The sequence below is a fragment of the Argopecten irradians genome, chromosome 6 (assembly GCF_041381155.1).
Source record: "Argopecten irradians isolate NY chromosome 6, Ai_NY, whole genome shotgun sequence".
NCBI lineage: Eukaryota > Metazoa > Mollusca > Bivalvia > Pectinida > Pectinidae > Argopecten > Argopecten irradians.
This window is the reverse complement of record NC_091139.1, coordinates 7,000,598-7,024,875: the sequence shown is the minus strand read 5'-3', so window position 1 is coordinate 7,024,875 and position 24,278 is coordinate 7,000,598. Positions and strand designations below refer to the sequence as shown.

Genomic DNA, 24,278 nt, shown 5'->3' with positions numbered 1-24,278 from the left:
TCAGTTTTGAAGACACTTTATTATAATTCATTATATAAAGTAACAATATGTAATACATGTATATACACAAGTTAACTTCAAGGTATGATAAAATGTTAAGGCGATGCGCATTCACTCACTCACATACATCAGTATTCAGTACGATTAGTAAGACGCCTGAATACATTACAAATGTACAGATGCCAACAAATACTCAAATAAGGCGTGGTTTGTTGTTTTGAGTCTGATCATTAAAATTAGTGTTGATAGAACAAATATACAGGTAAATCAAAAGTAATCCTTACGTGCCTGGAGAATGGATGGGTGTGTTACTGTTTTACTTCCATTCAATGTCATTTAAGGTCGTACAAGATTTGTTTTTTTGCTTTGAATTATTCTTCCAATGTGGCAATGACCTCCCAGGCATTAAATTCATCTCAAAAGTGTTCAAATGAGGTGAAGGAAAACGAATTACTTATTTGTGTGCAGGAAAGTTTGAAAGGGTTCATTTCGACTAAGATTATGTTGGTTAAGATAGTATAAACAATATCTATTCATTATTCAACAACATGAATATATTTACTTTATAAATAAATGGGATGGGAAAACAATGTTTTAAGTTTTAAATATTCATCCCTTCTAAGATACAAATGATAGAATAATTAGATAATTTGATTTAGCACTTCATGGCCTGTACAAAAACAATCGTCAGAATGTTAGCAAACATAACAAAGCAATTCCACGCCATTATTTTAATGTTTTGCCTCTCACGTTTTTTACGTAACGACAGCTTTAAACAACATGAGTCAGCAACTCTAATGTCTCCATGCCTTTTCACGGACGACAGCATGTCCAGGCCTCGCCGGCGACATTTATGTGTAAACGGCATTATAATCGTCATACTAGATTCTGCACTGAATACGTTATGTTGAACCTAGCGTCGACATTGTTGTATTGTTAGCGCTTCTTATATTTTTATGTTTTCCTTCCGCTAAAGGCGTTTTTACTTTCACTTTACATAAGGACAAGACGGTGATTAACTGACGATAATACATAAACCACATTATATATATGCGACGCCATATTTTTTTTATGAGCTGATAAAGTAAATTTTTAAGCCAACGAAAATACTCGTTACAAGCAAATTTTAGTTATTTAACGATTAACTGGGAATTCCAATTTGAAATACCCTATGTCTGAAAGAGCTTAACTCAAATGTTTATAGAAAGAAAAAAATAACACATTGAAAATGAATTTGGACTGTACAAACTTCTGGTTTAATATTGTATAATATATTTTTGTTATTTCCGATGTGATTATTATAAAATTGATGCCCGATGTGATACTAAAATACCAGTAGCTGCGTTTCTATGTGTAAACACCCTATCACATTAATATACCAAAAGGTCGTACTTGACATAATAAACACAGTAACCTGGATGAGGTCAATACACTGTTTTATTCACCTGAGAAAAAGATATCGGTTAAGGTTGATATTTTTAGTAATGGTTATAAAAACCATCATTTAATAGTATTATTATATTTTTTTTTAAAAATAAAGGCAAACATTATATAGTATCCTTTGTATAGCACTTAATCATTTGATTATACAAACAAAAAGGAGAAAAAATGTATGATATCAAATCTTACTTTGACATCACAGAACCAAGTCTGCAGATATATGCTTTAGAATAAATCATATACAGAATCATAATTTTCAATTTTTCTAAAGGAAAATAATGTATTATTTCCAAACCTTTTGCAAACTTATTCGCATATTACTAATGGTGGTACTGTACATAGCACTCGTTATGAGAAGGTAAAAGGGACTGAAATCTGATATTCGATTTAAAGCATGAGCAAATGTTGTTTTCATAGTCCGGTAATAGAGGATCACATTGGGTAATGGGAGATACCTGAAATAAACAAACATAAATGAGGTATATATCTATTCATTTCTTAGGATATACATTTTCATGAGTTAGATCTTTTGATACGCACGCATATATGTATTATACATTGTATAATTTTATACTTTCATAAACATATGTAAACATATGTGAAACTTGTCCAAAGCCTTTGTAAGGTTACAAAGCGGTGAAGTCAATATACAACAATGAGCACGAATTCATAAATGTTATAAATTTTCTTGAGAATTTTGCCGCATTAACTTTTTAATGCGTAATGGTGGAATTGGTGTGCGCAGTCTATTGTCCTCGTTCTCAACGAATGCATTATTGACATAAAAGTTTGGTATATAACGACTACCGTTCGGGAGATTGGTAATGTTAAGTAATGGATTTTCGTTTGGTTGTATGTTGGAAATCTTTATATCCGATTCATTGATTATGTTATTGTTGTTTCTCCGTTCTTCCAAAGTCGGGTTTAAATCCGACGTAAACTGGGCACCTCTATCCTGGGATGTGTTGTCTACGTCACAGCTTAGTGCGCACGTAACACATTCCGCAGTCATATTTGTTGTCACTGAATTGTTTGTGACGTCAACACTTTCGCCGTTACTGTCGTAATTATACACACTTGTCGAGTACATTGGCTGTACCTGATTAAAACTAATATTCATTTGAGATGACGTTCCTAAATTATTTTCAGGTGGTCCCTGTTCCTGACCAATGATACTGGAGTTTATGACAGAATTAACATCCACATCGTCCTGAGAGAAAACACAAGTAGGGCATTGTGGGATACCCGCCAAATTATTCACTGTTGTACAGTCACTATTCTTCTCACCACACACAATGTTATAATACCCGCCTGTGCGGCACACGTCTGGCAAATCCTTGTCACAAGGAACCGCACTATCGGGTGTTTGTGGAACTACATCCAAACCAGGACGATTATAGTCCCTCTCTGTGAAGGATTGAGACTGTGTCTGAGAGTTTCTTCGTCCCCTGTTATGGTTGCGATGTGACCACGTAGATGACTTAGCGCCACAGTTATTCAGCTGTTTACAGTTCAATAACTTTCTAGACAGCAATGGTGTGGAGTCCTTCCCACCAAAGAAACCAGGCGATGTAGTAGCAGAGGCTGGTGTTGATATGTTTGAATCCACAGACATTTCGCGACACAAAATACGGTTGTTGTTATTATTAATTTTCAACTTCAAAACATCTTTCATTTTCTTCAAACGCGTCTCACTTTTTGGTATTCCTGTTCCAATACCATGTTTCGAGGATTTCTTCGAAACATGGGGACCCATCTTCTCGTTAACAGAATCTGATATTGTAGTGAGTTTGGTGTCAGAATCGGGATCTTCAGAACTCTTGATGGGATCATCAATGTCAATAGATGTCGTTGAAGAGCTAGTCGACGTTGATTCCACACTACTGGACGAGGACTGGTCACAGGAACGTTTCTTTGGTAATGACAATTCAATCTTCTTCCAAAATTTCTCTAGCTTTTTAGAATCCTCTTCACCCGGCCATTCTATGTACGTTACTGTGCTCAGAATGGTCTTAAGGTTTTTGTCCATTGTCTTGCACTTTGACACATCCTCCAGAACGATTGGTATAATTTTGTGTCGCATCTTTAACATTTCGTGTTGTGCCTTTTGATATTCCATCCGGCACCATTCACTGTTGATGTAGTTCGGAGAAAGAATCATAATCGTACGTCGACTCCTCTCGATGGCCGAGATGATGTTGTTTGCTATAGCTGTAAAATATAAAAATGCATTAGTTAAGACATAAACATAAGCACATCTTTGAAGGCTAAAAAAATATGTTATGAAATTTCTAATTAATGAATAAAACAAAAATGAAACTAATATACATTTGTATTTTATATTGTAGACAATAGAATTACAATGTTTTTGAACCCCGAATACACCAATGTTGGTTTTATTCTAGGTCACATATCTAATTGTTATAATCAAATTAATAAGTACATAACATGCAAATTAACTTGAAATCGATCTGAAATTGATATTAAGTTTTCTTGATGTTTATGTGAATTTATATTAATTAGATATCTTCTATGTGAAATCCTACAGCAGCCACGAGCAATGTGTATATCATGAAAGCCACGAGCAATGTGTATATCATGAAATACTGTGGAGAAACTAAGATGTTGATGCTGTCAGAACCCTAGGATAGCTGAGCACTAAGAGTTAGTGATTCCACTTACGTTATCATCTATTTAAAATACGTACCTTCACCAGGTGTAAAGTCTCGGAAATGCATACACACTTTAAATCCCATTTCCATTTCGAGCTTTGGATAAAGCTTCGTAAGAACAAAATGTTCATCTTCTTTTGAAGATTTGTAGGAAATAAAAGCGTCGAAGACTTGTCCATCTGCAAACCACAAAAATACACAAAGTTAACAAATTAACAGAGGGATATATAGCAATGTGGCTAGGCAGCGATAATGTTAATTCGAAATTTTCATCATATTATTTTCATTTAGATCAGGGGAAGAGTAATATGGTAATCATTTAGATCAGGGGAAGAGTAATATGGTAATCAAAAATGTTTCTTTCTTTCTTTTCTTCCTTTTTTAAAAATAGGGGGTCTTCTTTCTATAGAGGGTCTTCTTTCTAAAGGGGGGCTCTTTTTCTGTGCGATCAAACTGAAATGAATACTTTGCCTACATATTACATAACACTCCAAATATAGCGTAACATACATTGTATTATCTTCGTATAGTGTCATATCAATACTTGTTTCCTAATTCCAAAATGTTCTATGTTTTGTTTGTATATAAATATCAATATATGAAAAAATAATGTTTATACTGTCGATTTTATCCCATTTTGTTTAAAAAAGCGAACAGCGGTTGGAATTTCAGCACATCACTTACCATTTTCTTCATAGTGTTGGAAGTAATGCACAATTTTCATGATGAAGACGAATCGTCGTCGCCACATGCAGTAAGTGATGAGGACGAAGATGACAATGAAGACGACGACGAAGCCAATGGTGATACCAATGACATACAGATGTACTGTTGTATCTTCAACTTCTGTAAGTAATGATAAGTTAATAATGTATAATAAAACTAATAATAATAATTTTAGGAGAATGTGTTAATGTTAAGCTAATGTCTAACCGTTAATTAACGTAGATGGAAACCTCATTTTTTCTTCACAGCGCTGGAAATAATATACAGTTGGGGAAAACGTGAGGTTTAAGAGGAGGATGTTTATTAATAATAACTACAATCTTAACGTGGGGAAATATTTGTATATTGAGTTCATGACCTATAGTATTTCATTTGTTCCTAAGCTTAAAGAAAACGTGAGCTATAAAATGTAACATTTGGGGTATATAACTTGGAACACTTGATAATATGCAATACCTTGGAACGCTTAAGGGTATATAATACTAAAGTATACTTTAGGATGTATAATACCTTAGAACACTTTAGGATATATATATAATATCTTGGAACATTAGGTATGTAATACTTAGAGGTTAGAATATAAACTAAACTTAGATATATTATAATACCTTGGAACACTTTAGGGTATGTAATACTTTTTAGAATAGAATACTTTAGGATATATCTTACTTGAGAATAAATGACTTAGATGTATAATAGCTTAGAATACTTTAGCAAATTAAGAGTGAAGGTGTGAATGAATGTTTATGACACTTTCTTTATTGCATATGTTTAATATAATGTCATAAATAAAAGAAATATAAAAAAGGTTAAAAAATACTTTGAACACTTTAGGATATGTAATACCTTGGACTAGTTTAGGATAGATAATGACTTAGAATACTTTAGGATATATTAATAATACCTTGGAACACTTTAGGTTATATCAGAACTTTAAACAGAATAAAATACATCTAATGATGATGTTTCTTTCTTCTATAGTGTCACCAGACTTCATTTTTGGAAGAATATCCCAAATATTGTGTGACTTATAAATTCATTTAGATCAGAATGGTTTTAAACATTAAAAAATCATAATGATACAGCCTTTTATAGTCTTTATAGAATTATGTATTTTTAAAGAAAGACACTGGAAAGATCCCCTAGTTCACTACATGGTTTAATTTGTGTGAGTTTGAGTACATCCATTCCTTGGCAGATTAATTTCTTAAAGAGGTTGTGCAGATTAAGATTAAATGTCTCAAAGTAATATGATAAAAAAATTGAATTTTCAAAATCTTATGCATAGGGGAGAGCATAAAAACGATTGTTTTAAGAAGCGATAATCTTGGAAGGTGAGTCAAAATATATATGTATATCCATATGAAGAATTTGCCCTCCAGCTAAAGGTAGCTCAGTGCACAGCGAATATGGCACGCACGTGTGAATTATATATACATACAGTGATATACCGAACATAAAGTAGGAAACAGTAAACTATTATATTACTTTTGCATAATGAAACACGTACAGAGTTAAAATATATACTGTATTTATTGCTTGCTACACTGTAATTAAAATGTATAGGGACATGTAATTCAAATTAGGGTTCCAAACTGCACAAGTGCAGTGTCATTTAAAAGTAATAATAAAAGGCTAATTCTTTTGACCGATGATAGAGATAACATTAGCATTTATATTTAGACATTTCTCACTGAATTAATTAACTTAATATATTTTCAATTCAATGCAAAATATTATTAACAAAAATGTTGAATGTTTTGTTGCAGTGATATTATTTGTGATACAAACCATTTTAAGCTGATTTAATTCTTTTGACCGATGTTAGAAAAATAAATATAATTTATATTTAGATTTTCCCATTGCATTTATTTACTAAACCTATGTTCAATTAAATGCAAATTTAACTAAAAGAAAAGTTGAATGTTTTGTTGCAGTTTAGACAAAAACAATTTCAAGCTGATTTAAATCACGGTAGATATGCAATTTTTTGTGTGTTTGTATGCATTTATGTATGTGTCGTGTGTTTTATATTTAAGACAATGTCTTGCAAAATTTAAATTTAAAATTGAATAGATCCAGGTGAAATAATTGAACTATTTACAATGTGTTGTCAACATAGCATACACAGTTGTAGAAAGGATCGATTCAGAAAGTGTATACAGTCGAGACTGTCACGACGACCCCCTGTATTTAGCGATTCTCTGTCTTATGTTACTTTGCTTGAGATCTCCAAAATAGTTGCAAATTTAATAAAAAAAAGAATTTTTAAGACATATGTAAAGAACTTCAATAAACAGTTACAGTAGAACAATTAGAGTAAATAATACGACCTTAACTGTACATCTTCTCTATTTGACAAGTAATGGGAACGGGTTCGAGCAATTTTGTATGAAATGGCAGGCTATCTATGCCAGTAAATACGTTTTTACCGATGAAACGACTAAACGCCGAATGGACACCTAGGTTAATATACTTGATTATACAATATAAAGGAACGGATAAGATATTTGATGGTATAAAACAGTAATTATGCTGCATGATGAGATAATATAAGCAATAAGAAGATAAGATGAAAATTTTCCAAATACCCAAGTCTTTACAAGGCGATATAGAGACACGGGTTAACAGTCAAGTTATAGAGACAGGACGCGAATAACTGACGTATCTGATCTACTAAAAGTATATATTACTGTCTTATAGAGTGACCCGTGACATTTTTATATCATTTGTGATTGATCGTCGTTCCCCACGCGGTAGTGTGTTTTGTATATCTATAGTGCATCAATTGTGTTCACCAATCCATACAACGTAAATTATTAATTGGATATCCAAAACACTTAAAAATAGCAAAATATAATTATATTAAAACATAATCATAGGAAAGGGAATTTATTTGTTCTTAACATTATCTAGTGATTTATTTCTTTAATTTTAGTCGCATAGATGTAGCTGAAGCTGTCCGTATAGTTATGCAGTTCATGCGGATTAGCTGGAGGTGTGGTCCTGAAGTCATGACAGAGTATAACAAAGAACTCAGTGATATATGATGTCGTGTTGTGTGCAACCAACCGAGACGTTGATTGCACATTATTGTACATAACAAATTGTTGAAATAAACCATAGTTATCAATTCGCGTCTTTATTATACTTTTTGAACTGTTTATTTTATATCATATACTATCTTCCAAATCGTGTGAAATATATATTGTTACGATGTTTTGGTCATACCTTCTGTTTCTCATACACGCTCTTATTATGCTAAAATGATATGAATTATACCACACTCCGAAATTTGAAATCAGGTCAATGGAATCTTAATTTATTCATTTTCATTCTAATTAACATATTCAGAATAAGCAGTAATTAAAACTTTTCATTGTTTTACTATTTCTTTCTAAGAGTTTATAATATACCAGATATATATTATTTAATAAGGAAGTGAGAATACTAATAATGTTTTCCAATTAGCCTATCATGGTTGATTTTGTTTTTATATTACGGGAGGTACAATCTTTTACGAAACACGTTAGTCAACTACAGAGAAATAACAATTAACAACTTGGTAAAGGATAATTTCTTTTGTTTGAAACAGTTTTAGGGTATTGAATTGAAACTTAACAGGAAAATGGAAAATGTAGTATCGCTAAATGAAAAAAAGAAAAGAAAAATTCTTTATTGATACACTCAGATTGACCACAATTCTGAGATGATAACTAAGTTCTTAAGTTCTTGACCAATACATTGTGAATGTTGTATTTATATACCTTTTGGTAATGCATTTATAACCACTAGGCCTCATAGGATATATAATCAACTTTCCTATGTTTATATTTAGGATTGAAACATTTTCCAAATGTCCAAAAAGGGAAAGGTCCCTTCAACATTTTTGATATATTGTAATTACCTTTAGTGTATTCTGGTAGGACAATCAAGTCCTGACACTTGTCTCCATCGAACCCAGCATCACACTGACAAATCATGGCGGTTTTGTTCCTGTTAGTATGGACACATTCTCCGTGTTTACCACAGTCCAGTTCACATGCGTGTTCACACAGGGTACCGATCCAGCCTTTATCACACAGACACTTAATCCGGCCTTTACGACGTTGTTCAGGATCGCAGATCCCATGCTTACACTTAAAGCCTTTTCCGCATTCTCCTCTTGTCGAGGAATTATCCATGGTGGACATATGGAAAGGTGTGGACTCCTGAACACATTTGTAAACCCCTTCGTTCAAAATACACTGACCGACAAGACACGACCTTTCACACATAGTTAATGGGGAAGTGGATTCTTCTGGTGTAGGTTCTGGTAGTTTTATGTCATCCAGTACCCCGGATAAGGCAGGGACGGTTGAATTGTCTGATTCACTAGTAACATTGCCAGTGTCTTTGTCAGCCATCTCTAGTGATGCAGATGGGGTGGATTCAATGCTGACTCTCGTTAAGTTATTCATATCTTCTAGTTCGGTACGTATGACCGTCATGGTAGTACTATTAGGTAAAACCATCTGTTCAGTATTTGATTTAACATTATTTGAGGCATTATCAGCTGGCTTGGTTTTTTCATGATCGGAATCGTCTTCATTGTTTTTTGTGATGGATGGGGGCTTGCTCATGGGGAAAATAAATGGCGGGCTTTTCCTGTTGCCATTTCTTGGTCTGAAAGTCCCTAATATCATGAGAGGTCGTTTTGTTGGACCAGATGGTGCGGCTTGTGAATGAGATATCCATGGAGTATCGACCTTTGTACTATTGTCGTCTGTATTGTTGTCTGTCGTACTCACCTTCTCTTTACACCATTTCCCCGTATATCCTTCCTCACATGCGCAAATCACTTCGCATGAAGACTGATCAAGAAAACATTTTCCGTGGTGACATATTGAAAATAACTGACAGTAATCGAGACAGGTTTTACCTGGTGGTCGCCCCCTGCCTGATCCCCAAAGGGGACGAGAACCAAAATGACTTTGCGAGAGTACGGATTGCGTCAATAATCCCGCGACCAAAGTAGAGATGTAAAATGATAAGGTACAATCCAAAGACCAATGGAGGACCATGTTGGGTCACATACAACAAACAACCACTATCATCTTGTGTTCAGAACGCGGTATACTTCACGGTTATTGGCGTATTTTCCCATGTGGCCTAATAAATCCGTTCATTTCTATGAACACACTTCTGTAACGACAACATTCCTTCACTACGAACATATGTAAACTGTATAAGCTATACACTGATGACACACTGAAGCTACACAGTCCAACGTAAATATCTACAATAACTGTACGAATCTCTCTTCTCTGTACTCCGAGAACTTGACTAATGGTGGAGGTGGGTCATGTCTCTAATGTTCTCTGTTCTAAGGTCAGAGCCACTCGATGACAATCTATCACCACTTGACAGCATCGCTGACGTCTTCACCATACACAGCATACAAACGAGCTGCCGAGCATACTAAAACATCCCTTACAGTGTACAGGCCTCGGTACAGGTAACGGCAGGTAGAGGCACTAACCAGGTGAAACCTTTGTTTTATTAGCGGCTCTGATAGCATAATCTCCGAGAGGTGACGACAAGGTGTCACTGTATTAGAACAGTTGACACATAGAGGCGCCGGACTGTGGATTAAACATCGCGTCGGCCGTGCACATACCACGACCTTTGAATTACCAAAATATCTTTAAGTTTATGGTATTCTTGATTTGAACGTAAGCGCTGCTTTAAAGAATAGTTTAGAGGCGGTCCGGTCAGGCATGATTGGGAGAGATGTCATGTAACGTAGCCACTCCCGTTGTTTATGTTAACTTTTGCTATGATTTATCATAGTCGTTAACTTTTAATTATTTTTTCCTTTAAAGTAAAGTTAATATCTTCAAGTAGTTTAACAGAAATTAATTAACTTTGAATATTAATTTTGAAACGAAGCATAAATTTTCATATAATTTTCTCTGCATCTGTGATATACGTCTTTCTGCTTCCATCAATTATTTTTGTGAAGAAACTAGTCGTGATATTCGACTAATTAAGGGACACTTGATAGGCTACCATTCCCATACATCCATTTATTTTGTACAATTTAATGGACGCAACGTGTTTTTGGGACAACAAATTGCTTTGTACTATATTGCCTCGCAACCTCCAAGTACATTCTAAACCATTTTATAATTTTAGCTTCATAGGGTTTCATCATTTACAGTCGATTTAGCCGAAAGTTCTAGTTGAATACTAAGTCACACACTTCGCTTTCTTCAACTTTGTGAGTGAACCTTTCAGTGGTTTTATCATAGATAATATTACTTTCCTTTATTTTCCAATGCTTTGTGTGAATGATGTTTTATTGTTTGTTTACCATTGATGTAACTAATTGATGCATAAGCGTAGTCGATATTGACCGTAAAAACCATGGGACTTAATAATCAAAATAATCAGTAGATCTAGTGAAATTGATAAAACGAGTATAAAATATACGAAATTGATAAAACGAGTATAAAATATACGAATGTTTATGTACATTTCTATCAATGCTCTTCAGAAAACAGTCGAATATTGCATAATTATTGGTTGTGTACGATTATAAGATATACGAATGTCCGTAAAGTAAACATTCGTATAGAAATTCTTTTTCAAATCTCTTCAGAAAATAATCGAATATTGCATAACTATTTGTTGTGTACGAGTATAAGATATACGAATATTCATTTAGTAATTCTTTTTCAATGCTCTTCAAAATAAAGTCGAATATTGCATAACTATTTGCTGTGTACGAATATAAACTATACTAATGTTCATATAGCAATTCTCTTTAAATGCTCTAAAAAATGAAAAAAAAATTTAAAAAAAAAACAACGAATGTTTCATAACTATTTGTCGTGCAAAAACTATCCTTGTTTACATGGTAGCTATCAAATATTTTAAATCGGATGATTGTTATTCGAATCATTGTCGCATAGTCCAAGCACGAATAGATATATGTTAACATGAAAGAATGCAGCATCATCATATCGTTTTCCACTCTCATTCTCTATTATGTCATCTGGTATATGCTGAATATTGGCATCTTATTTGATAAAAAGATATGTACGGCCATCTAAGAGCTGAAGCATTTTCTGCCAATACCTCGTTGAATCATTTTCCTTTGGGTAACAATTGATGGCTATACATGTGTGTGGTGATGGTTTCAGAAGTAAAAATAACATGTAGTTTGTAAGTTTTGGTAAACGTTAATTTTGCATCATTATCATTATAAACTTTATTATGCACGACTTCTCCTATTTCTGAACGATAGCTATATAGATATGCATTTTGCTAGATTCAGCATGACAAAGGTACATGTATAAAAGATTACAATAATACCAAGCAAATAGTCTTCGATGAAGCCTTATCTGGATTTAAAGCAATATACATATAGCAAAATGACGCCGATGAATTTTAAAAAAACCCACTCATAACTAGACAATGTTACACACGATGACACCTCAGATTTTTACATTTCTCTTGAGACTTTTAATATTTGATGTAGTTTATACAGGTTGTAGCCATGTATCTGTAAAACTTTTTTTCTTAAAAACAAGAATTTTGAAAGAAACTACTTTATGGTACCAAAAATGAAACAAAAAGAACAACATGTCAAACAGTTAAAAGTATAATCTGTAAAAAATAGTTAAATGATACAATCAGGTCAAATGAAAGTTCTCAAATTATCACTGCCTCAAAACTCATGAATTCTATCAGAGGTCTCACTGTTTACCACACAAACCGCGAAACCCCACAATGTTCTTTACGCTTCATCGATTTCCCACACCGTAAGATCATTGTGTTATTGGTGATCTGCATTATACAAGTGATGCGTGTCCTCATCATTTAAAAAAAAGTTTTGAATTTTAATGATGATTTCATGTTCAAATATAGAATTTACCGTTTTATAAGTTCTATTACTTAAACATATTTTTTTTATTATGATACAGTCAATACCATTAAAACAAACACGAAACATCTTTTTTTCTGATTACCTTTCCTGGTTTTATTGTCTTAATGTAAAACACAACAGTAGACAACTTGACTTGACCTAATTAATCGTTCGAGTGGAAAGGAAACAAATAAGACTTAGGATGCTAAAGAATAAAAAAAATAATGCAGAGTGGGGGTAAACGTCAACTGCATTTATAAATTCTATTTTGATAAATTAAATAAAAACAGCACTTATAAAATCCCAGATGATTTTTTTTTTTTTTTTTTCTCGAGTTAACCTACTTACATGTATCAATTAGCTTTTAGACAATAGAAAAAACAAAACAAAAAGTCCATTATAACTTCAGATTTAAATTAATTGGAAAAAAGGTAAATATCATATTTATATTCATAAATCATTATATATTGTATTTCTAAGTTTTTTGTTATTGTATAAGGCCAATTTGATGTCATATATCAATAAGCACATTATATGTCCGCATATTTTGCGTGCATACTAAGTAAAAAAATAAAGAAAAACGCCCAATTATACTACATCGAAATCAATAAAAGAAAAAAGTATATATATATTCATAAATGGTATAGTTCTGTTTTACAATTGTCAACCTTTTGTCATATATTAATTAGCACTTCGTATTGGTACATTGTATATTTGGCGAACATAAAAAACACAAGAACAATGCCCATTATATCAACATCATCTTAATGTTGACCTCATTATAAAAACATACGACCAACAAGACATTTTATGTCACGATATTTCAATTATCTTTTCCTAAGTAGTCACATGCCAGTCTCCTCACTCATCTTAAATCTTCAGGCTTTCACTTAATTAGAAATTAACGAGATTATGTACGATAATGTACTTACTAAATTACGAAACATGAATACAAGAAAAAAATTATAATAAACTCTTTTTTTCAGAAACTGGTGATTATTATTTTTTTCAATAATCCGATATGGTGAAATTCTATTCCATTTAAAGGACTTTTTTTTCGAAAATATTGCGCTGCTATTTCAGCAAATCTAAGACGACATCATTTTTCTTTTATATTATGAAATAATAAAACACATTTTTAATCCAATGAAAATGCTCGTTACAAGGATGATTTAACCATTGTTTATGATTATATTAGTGTTGCTACAATTCTTGTTTAAATATATCAAGTTTGATCCCTCTCCCTTTTTATTGACATTCGCTAATGCTTATAAACTTTAAAGATGCTCCACCGCCGACAGGGCATAAAGGATATTCATCATTTGAACAATAATTGGTATTTATCGTATATATGTCTAATTAATACAAAAAAATATATAAAATAATTTGTTTTGCTTTTGGTGCATGCGTAATCAGTACTTCATTCCATATAGGATATGGTGCCACGGACCTTTTTCGGGATGCAATTAATTATTTTTTTTATATTTCAAACTTAAAATTACAAGCTCAATTTTAATGGTGTAAAGTAAGTAATTTTATGTAAGTGAAGAAAAATACTAAATCGTCTGCTCCTGTTTTTTGATAAAGACAAAATACCATTTGTCAGCGGTGGAGCATCCTAAAATGTAATTTTGTTAAATGTATGTTATATAATAAGATATTTTAATACAGTCATTATGTGACATTGAAATAGAAAAGCAATCAATTTCGTCCATGCAACTAACGTTAGATAAAAACTATTGTTTTAATCGAGATATTTGTATTGTGTTTTAGTATTGAATAAATAATACCAATCATCTGTAAGGACTGGTCATTATGAACTAGTGGTATGCACGTACATGTACCAATATACCGAAACGTTTTAAAAATGCCAGAAACCGCAGTATCTTAACCGGATGTGGTTCCGTATAATAAAATGTAAATATTAACTGATATTTATATCAACAATAGTATCAACACGTTATCAATGAAAAAAAACCTATACATGTTTTCAATATTTTAGAATTGAATATACTAGGACTTTTTAAATATCACACAAAAAATGAGAGTGAGCTCTCATAAAAATCAAGATGCTACTGATGGGAGTGTCTTCTGATTTTCAAACCATTGACAATGTTTATGTCAATAGTTACAATTAAATCCAATGTTTTATTATTAAAATGAATAACAAAGTTCGTAATGTTTTCAAACAATTACAATATTGTAACGTGCCAATCGGAGGTAACGTTACAAAGGTAGACGTCATGAGACTATTTAATCAAAGCAATGGATATTTTTTTTATGAAAGGCAAAATTGAATTATTACGAAAAATAAAATTCCTAAACATGTGGTCGTTCATATAACAAATGACCATCCCTATCTATGTTTAACATCAGCGTCCTCAATGTGTGCCATGTTTCCAGCTGATCATATCATACACTTATTCGGGTTGTTGGTGAAAATGTCACCTTACGCACAGTTGACCAATACGGCACTTCCACTTTAGGAGATCGCCCAGGGCTACTATTTGCATAATTATAATATCTAGCTGATGATGTTTCATAAAAGATGAAGTTTTACATAATAGCTAACAAGAAAAAGTTAATGGAACTAAACAGACCTCATCAACTTAAATGGGCTTGGCAAATTTATTTTGCAGATTTATTCTTAATGCCAACATTCCTTAATAACAACGATTCACCTTTTCATAGTTTCTGAATTCTGAATACTCTCACTTTCCTCCACCAACAAACCTGACACGTCCCAACTTCACCCTGACTGGTAATAGGACGTTAAACTAATAAAACCCAATAAAAGGTGACGCCATTTGGAAATATTTCAGAACCCCAAAAAAATCCAGATAATTTATCAGGGATGGAGTTTTCCAGTAGGCTTTATTCAGTTACAGCCTATGTCGTAAGACTATACCGAGTATGTAATGTAATCGTGAGAAGGAACAAAGGTGAGTATAGAAAAGCTCAACGGAACAAGTGACCGGTAACTTCGATACAAGTATTCACTTTATTTTAATACTTTTGACAACATTATTTGGCTACACCATGGAGGGAAGGATACTCCAATATCCTACAGATTTTATTTGATACTTACAATGGAGGAGGATGAACAGCTTACAACTTTGTAGAATGGATTTGCAACTTTGAATTACTCAATTGATAGGTTTCAATTAAGGGAGTAATACTAACAAATTCCCCATTGGCGTTCTAAATACATTAAGCCAAGAGTTTCTCACTTGTCGTGACAGATGCCAACTGCTCGTAGGAGAATCGATACCTACATACAAGTACAGATAACTCTAGATAGCAATATGCAAAGACAGAAATTTCTCAATAAAATGTGTCATTGTCACTACATAGCAAGCACCCATGATCCCAAGTTACATTGCAGTTATCTTTGCTGCTCCTTATCTGTATCGGAACTGTTTTCTGTAAATATTTTCATAACTAACACCGGGGCTAATCGTACGAACCGGGCTACGCTATTTACGCGCGTGGAAACGCTTTTTTTACATAGAAAAATGTCGTCTGGGGGAGCGTACGTGATAAATATTTGCTCGGTGTTAAACTCACGGCCAAGAATCCAAATATACAAGTTGCCCACGAAACAGTGTTTGGCCAATGCGTAGAAGCAAAATTTATGTTTTAATGTATTATACTTCGTCCTGTATTTCGAACACAGTATAGGCGGGTTTGTCATATTATGATTGAAAAGTATGATTTTTGTTATATATTCAAACAGATATATATCTAAACGAGAAACATAGCTAAAACCGGATTCTGTTCATAAAATTATCGCAGATTTCAATGATTAGATGACTTTTTCTTGTTGAATGTTACTGTTATAACTATATTATCTAAATCACGCACGCGAAAACGCTTACCAGCATAGTAAACAACATACAAGACAACGGATACATTTTAGTTCCTAAATCATTTCTTCAGTTTTCAGTAGAATAGTACGTGCTGCCCCTATCGCATGATCGAACAACTAAATTTAAGTTAGGTTCTTAACTTTTTTTTCTACTTATTTTCTTCTTCGAAACGTCTCCCTTGACACCGCCTGACACGAGGTATGATTAAGGCTCTTAGCGACCGGGTTAACGTGACCGGTAGGGTGTGTTGCATGATGTCTTCTGATGTATACTAAAGCTTATATCACTATAAAAAGGACAAGAGTTTCACTATACAAGAAGATACAACACGAATATACCACAGCCTTCCAAAACACACAGCATGTTCATGGGAGGCCGTCCTTATATTACCCTGACAGTCAATGATCATATGCGCGCAATAATTTGCTGATAACATAACGTAGATTCTAAAGTATATTTTTTCTTGGTTTGATATCGCAGAAACTATTTTTTTAATTTATGCATTTTCATAAATGTATGTATATAATCCAATAAGGTATAAGACAATCTTCAAATCATCTGATCAAAGATTTACTATACCATATATGATTATCACGTGTTTTGAATTGAAATGCAGTGTATAAAAAATAAATTAAGTCACGTTTTCAAATTGTAATCCAACCTATTCTGATTTTATAGCCAATTGAAAATAGTTCAACGCTTCATCTGTGAACAGCGAAATAAACATTTTGGGAAACATTCTCGTTTAAACGTTTTGAAACAATCACATTCTAAGCATGCATTATTCAAGATGACGGATAAGCGTCTTAGAACTTGGAACCCTCAAACGAGAAGTACCAGATGAACCGGTTTCGTTCAAACGGAACGTGGTATTCAGTTTGATGGAACGTCATGATCAGATTCGTTCCTAAAAATGGAAAAGGTTCTCTTATAGGGACATATGTTGCTAGTCCAATTCTTGGGAATATCAAAATTAAACGAACTTGATCTGTTTCCATAAGAAAAGATAAACTAGATTCGAACAATAAAACAAATAAAATATCACGTGTATATATACATATACATGTATGTTGTCATGGAAATTACTTTTGATTTAAGAAATTATATTTCAAAAACTAATATCCACTGCCTTGTATTATTAATTTTATAAGTGTTCCATATGCGTACAGCTATACAAATCCGTAGCGTTTTCGCATGCGTAATTTAGAAAATGTAGTTATAACAGTAACATTCAACAAGAAAAGTCATCTAATCATTGAAATCTATGATAATTCAATGAACCGAATCCAGTTTTTACTCCGTCTCTTGTTCATATATATATATCTGTTTGAATATATAACAAAAATAACACTTTTAAACCATGATATGACATACTCGTCTATATTGTGTGAGAAATACAGGACAAAGTATAATACAATAAAACATCAATTTTGCTTCTACCCATTAGCCAAACACTCGACTGTTCCGTGGGCAACTTGCATATTTGGATTCTTGACCATGAATTGAACACCGAGCAAATATTTATCACATACGCTCCCCCAGACGACAGTTTTCTAAGTAAAAGAAGTGTTTCCACGAGCGTAAATAGCGTGGCCCGGTCTGTAAGATTAGCCCCGGTGACTAACGTCTCAGAAAAAAAACCTGTACTTATGGCACTCGTTTTATCGGGTCAGAGAAAAAATTATGGTAATAATTTTATAATTAAAATAATAAGTATAGCAAAAACAATATGTTTACAGTCATTTGCTGCCTAGATAATTTGCATCTTTGTTTTTTTTTTGTTTTCATTAATTTTCGAACTGTGGAACTGTGGTGATGATATAGATAGTAGTATCTCTGAAATTGAACCATTTAACAATAACAACAGATGTTGAACTTTCTTATGTATTAGCACTTCCTGTCGCCACAATAATTGTTTAATTTACTCTTTTATAACGATGGTTATGTAATGAAGCATTAAAATAAAATAAAAGCAGACCTTATCACGCAAACAGTGTGAAAAAGAATACATTACAATAACATTATCATAATCATTGTACGACTCATCTGAAACGTAATTTCTTCATAATATATAGTTAGTCAAACGAGTGCCTTTATTGCTAGAACAAAAGACACTAAAATGGATTACACCTTTAAATTAAAATTAAAATAATGTACCTGCCGAGAAATAGATATGATGCTATTAGTTATTTGTGGAGGCTTACCAATGATATATGTGGGTCAGGACAATGAACACGGTGCGAGGAAGTAAGGATATAAAAATGGCAAATTTATATTGAGGATACATCAACCATAACTGAAGTATATTAATATTTTTCGGGATATTAGAACATTAAGAACGCTTAATATTCTATATTAAATTCAAATGTGTTTAATGGAAAATGAGAACGACACGTAATTACTCAGTAAGTCCAATATTAAAGTATTTATTGCGCTGTTGATTTATATGCAAAGGGAGCACAGAGAACTTATAGAGAAATAAAGGCATATTAGATACATACTTATACACTATCCTCCACTGGTTCTGTTGCAGTTACAATATAATCATTTATGCGTGACTATAGAACGGGCATAATGCTGAATTATTTTTTTCCCAATCTTTTGTGTATAACATCAATCAATCATACTTGAAAGCTATATTGCTGATTGTATTCCTCTGCTTTGCAAGGATATAACTTGTATAGGGCAGTGTACATTGGTAGTAAAAGAAAAATGCTTTCTTGAACTGATATATGTACGTTAAATAGTACTAATATATCTTTAAAATAGTTGACAAAAACGGCTGCCATGCATGTCATTTAATTCCAAATTTCGTGCAATCGTTACTAATTTTTAGCGATAATGTATGATAGATGATACATATAAACCTATTATAACACACTTCTAATACAGGTCATACTATTCGTGTGCATTGGCGATACCTTCTATCTCTTGTTAACGAGACCGCAGAACAATTTTTTCGTCATAGGACAAAAATGTTAACGTTTGCCACTGTTCAGGTTAAATGAAGTTTTCATGTCTGGTCATTAATCACAAATTTTGAAGAAGGTCATTTCACACAACTGTGAATAAAAATTTTGAAAGAAGTACCATAGTTTATGTGAGGTTCCATATTTTGCTGAATTCCGCACTAAATATGACAAATTTTCATAAAATTGCACTTTAATTATCTCTCCCGACAGAAACACTTTAAAAAAGATCAAAATTTCTTCATACATTTTATATCTATATATATATATTGCCAAACAACGAATATTAAACCTTTGAAACTGATACGCCCTGAATGCCCAATCAGCAGACTCCGAAATATTCACCTCTGTATGAAATCTTCTGCTTATAAGAGGATTTCCAAAACAAATATTTCTAATAGAGCTGTTTGCGAACACCTCACCTCTGGCAGTCTTTTAAAATCCAAGAGTTTGACTATGTAAGTACATTTTCATCGATTTGAGCCTCTAGAAATTCTCAAAACCCGTGCTTTAGTCATAATATGAAAGCCCATATCCATATCAACATATGTAATTATAAGCGCTAAATCAAGGCAGAAATCAATGTCAGCTGAAATACAAAAACTTTTTTTTTCATCTTTAAAGTATTTGTCCACACCCAACAACTACTTATATTTCAATCTTTATGTAAACATCCATGTCAGTTGTGAGATTACAGCATTTCACAATAAGCACCAAAACCTTAACCTGGTCATTTCGACCCTTTGGGCTTCTTGGAATTATCAAAATCTAGCATTTCCTTTCTTAAAATGAATGTTCATACCCATCACAGCACTAACAATAATATATATATCATATATCATATCGTCTATGAACTAAAACCATTTATTTTGATGTCTTTATCATTGTGACGTCACAATTGTCGTGCCACCGATTACGGGAAATGGCTGTTAAAATGACTGTTCCATCCTTGACGATAACTAATGATTTCTTCATTATAAACTGAAAATCCCTTGGGATTCCATCAACGCTTGAATAAATCGATTCATCGAATAATCGTACATTGCATCTCTAGGCTTATGATTGGTCATTTTTTCCCTCTCCTGAAATCCCAATTTTCTGTGACATAGTTCATGGATGGATATAACGACAGTGATGATAACCTCTCGATTGTTTATGTATATCTATTTCTCTCACACCGGTGTAATACTGGATGGTCTCATACAATACACTCATGTCGCCAAAGGCTGTATTACATGGCTACCCATACAATACAGTCATATGACGTCACGACGAAATAACTATTTCCCAGGTGAAATTTTAAACATTTTTTTTAGAAATACTAGGCTGGTTTTACTATAAAAGATACAAACAACAGGATCTGCGTTGATAATTTCATGTAATAGTGGGTATGTAGAATTGATTTCAGTCACTTTTTTGAATTTATTTCAAAATGGCGGGATATGATAGCTATAAAATTGCAATAAAAAGTCGAGGTATGAGAGAAAAATACTTTCTCATATGTTGGTATGAAAGATAGGGATATTCTACCCTCGGCAACAATATCCCTATCCTTCATATCCACATAATAAAGAGTCTTATGAAATGACATACATAAAACAAATTTGAATAATAATTTTCTGACCTACGTACCAAAAATTTGGTCTCATAGACAATTTCCTTCAAATGAAATAAATAGATAAAAAATAAATAAATAAACAAATAATAATGAAATAAATATATTTACATATTTTAATTATGAATTTGTACAGTGTTACTGTTGCATGGTGTAATGTGAAATATGGTCAAAAAATAACATTAATATTCATGTCCAAACTGCACCTCCAACATCGAGATATAGACGTCCATCTCCGCACACACCAGTAAAAATCTCTTTATTTCAAAGTTTGTCGTCTCCATTTAAGACGTTTATAGCGTATATAGTGTCACTATGATAATTTATCCATTGTTCTATATAAATGTAGAACAGACTTGTTAGATTAATGACTAGTTTATAATAATTCCACTTAATCAACAATTAAGTATAATCTGATAACACCGACCTTAAGTGTTAATATAATTTTCCAGTTAAAAAATTAAAATAGAAAATATATTTCTTTTGCCGCCATAGGTATAATCCTTAAGTCGAAATGTATTATTCATGAAATGAACAGTACTTCAACATAGAACACCTAACTGTGATAGATGTCGCTATAGGTGTAGGTATGCAAATGGTATGTGTGTCATGACAGCATGACGTCACAGATGTCGTAAATCAAGCAGAACCATCCATTTTGTCTCCTGAATATTCACATATGTTCACACCAGAGTGAAAAGAAATTAATAATATCCTAGCTCAAGCGATTTCAATTGAATTAGTTAATGGGAAATCTCAAATTAATAATGGCGTAAAAACACATCATTCCGAAAAAATTCCTTGACTCTATATCTTATATGGAATGAAGTACTGATTGCGCATGCACCAAAGGCGAAATAAATTATTTGATATATTTTTTGTGTTAATTAGGCATATATATACACGATTAAACACCAGTTATTGTTCAAATAATTAATATCATTTATGCTCTGTCGGCGGTGGAGCATCTTTAAAATTTCGACTAGGTCTCCAAATCCTCAATATATTGTACAGATACGATGTATTTCGAACTAGGCACATATGTCGGTCATAGAAAACATAGTCACGAGGTCGAAGCAGAACGATGTTTATTAATACCGCAGACATTATTTTCTCTGATCTTTAATTGCCCGATATATTTTTAATGTCCTCAGCCGATCGAGCTCATTAAGTACCAACAAAGATGTATATACTCCATAATCAAATATTGCGTCTTGTATTTGTTTTACATTGAAGATCAATAGAAATAATAACATAATTAATCATTTTTCATTCCAACATGGATGCAAATGTTTCAAAATCAAATTAATCTTCGTAGCAGCAGGTTTTTTCAACGTTTGTCAACAAACTCACCAACCAACGATATTGTAAAGTTACATAAATGCTTATTACCACTTTAAAGACTATTTTAAAAACCGAGAACATATTATAATTTACGAAATCATTTGTCTATCAAGATATATTTTTTTCAATTATTCATACAACGCCAATATATTTATTGTCTCCGACGTCACAATAACGGCTCTTATGGCTAATATAGGCTTTGCCTAATGCCAAATCCATTTGCATCTTATTTGCAATAAAATTGGTTGACATCTGTTCTTTGCATCGTTCAGTCTTTAAATACAGTTATGGAACAATATAGACCATTACAAATACAGACTAACAAAAAATTCATTAATTAGTTTTATTATATAAAATTCCTTAGATGATATTTCAATCATTGTATAATTCAAAACGTATTGAGATATCTTTTGAAGAAATTAAGTGAGATAGCAAACGTTCTTAAAAAAACATGATATTGGTTTTGATTACACAATGAAATAAGAATTTCTCCGTAAATTAATGAAAATTTATAACTATCCCTAATACAGACGTTCATTTGTTCATCGTTAGGTTTTATGAGTTCTATCCATGGTTTTGTATGCTATAATATAGTTTCGATTTATCAATGCCAATACGTTATAGCCCATGCTGTCATTTAATAATAAGCACAAATGTGTCAAACTTAACCAATATTCATAGATTGACTAAAAATGCATTAAAGATGCTCCATCGCCGACAGAGCATAACTGATATTCATCATTTGAACAATAATTGGTGTTAAATCGTGTATATATCTGAATAATTAACAAGAAAAAATTATATTAAATAATTTATCTTGCCTTTGGTGCATGCCAATCAGTACTAGTCTACATTCCATGTCGGATATAGTGCCGCAATTTTTTTTTGGGATGCAATTATATATTATTATATTTTTAACTTAAAAGTAAAATTAGAAGCTCAAACTTTTCAATGGTGGTAATGGTGTAAAGTAAGTAACTTTGTAACTGAAGAAAAAAAAATCAAAATCGTCTGCTCCTGTTTTTGATAGTGAAAAAATACCATTTGTCAGCGATGGAGCATCTTTAAGTAGTGGCAGTTTAATGTATAAGTCTAGACTTAATGCTTTAATAACAAATGTTGTTGACCATCCAACTCTTGCAGCAATGCATCATGGGTAATGCATGTATATGTATATGCATATTATACAAAATTTATGCAGACTTCCAAATAAAACGTCATGACAACTTGCTTAATATTTAGAACATCGTTGGTTTTTAAAAATCAAATTTGCTTGAAAGAGACATTTATTTTCATAACACACGTTTAATGCGTTAGATGATACAATGAGAATCCATTCGATATTTTTAAAACTAGAAACCTGTCACAACTGATGACTCGTTCCTAGCGCATTTAATTACATTTACATAGAATAGAAACCAAAACTATCTTACATATTTAGATCTTTGGCGGATCATAATGCACACAATTAACCTGTGGTCTCTCTTGCTATTTATCGTTGCCTGTATGAAGGAGTTGTGTTTACGAGATCAATAGGACAGCATACGCAGCATATTCAGTTTATCATCGATCTAATTCACCATGTACCTGTTCCCCACAGAAATAAGCATCGATACGAAATACATCGCCACAGATTTAAGATCCAATATTTTGTCAATCTCACCATAGATTGAAGAAAGCCTTCTATAAAGGTTTGTAAAAGAGGTTTAAGATAGGGACATATGATCTAAT

General features: G+C 32.5%; 1 protein-coding gene across 1 annotated transcript; it reads right to left on the bottom strand.

Moving 5' to 3' along the window:
* LOC138324843 (uncharacterized) lies at positions 1 to 10,330 on the bottom strand. The gene is made up of 4 exons (XM_069270024.1): positions 8,746 to 10,330; positions 4,797 to 4,958; positions 4,148 to 4,291; positions 1 to 3,651 (listed from the first exon to the last, which is right to left on the bottom strand). The coding sequence occupies exons 1-4, from the start codon at positions 9,899 to 9,901 to the stop codon at positions 2,117 to 2,119; spliced, it is 2,997 nt and encodes a 998-aa protein (XP_069126125.1). The 5' UTR covers positions 9,902 to 10,330; the 3' UTR covers positions 1 to 2,116.
* Positions 10,331 to 24,278: the final 13,948 nt, after the last annotated feature.

Excerpts from the sequence above, each read along its gene's own strand:
- LOC138324843 (XM_069270024.1), bottom strand. The coding sequence starts at position 9,901 with ATGGTCCTCCATTGGTCTTTGGATTGTACCTTATCATTTTACATCTCT. Across the intron at positions 4,292-4,796 it reads CCAACACTATGAAGAAAATG|ATGGACAAGTCTTCGACGCT; the intron begins GTAAGTGATGTG and ends TGTGGTTTGCAG. Across the intron at positions 3,652-4,147 it reads AGACTTTACACCTGGTGAAG|CTATAGCAAACAACATCATC; the intron begins GTACGTATTTTA and ends TATATTTTACAG.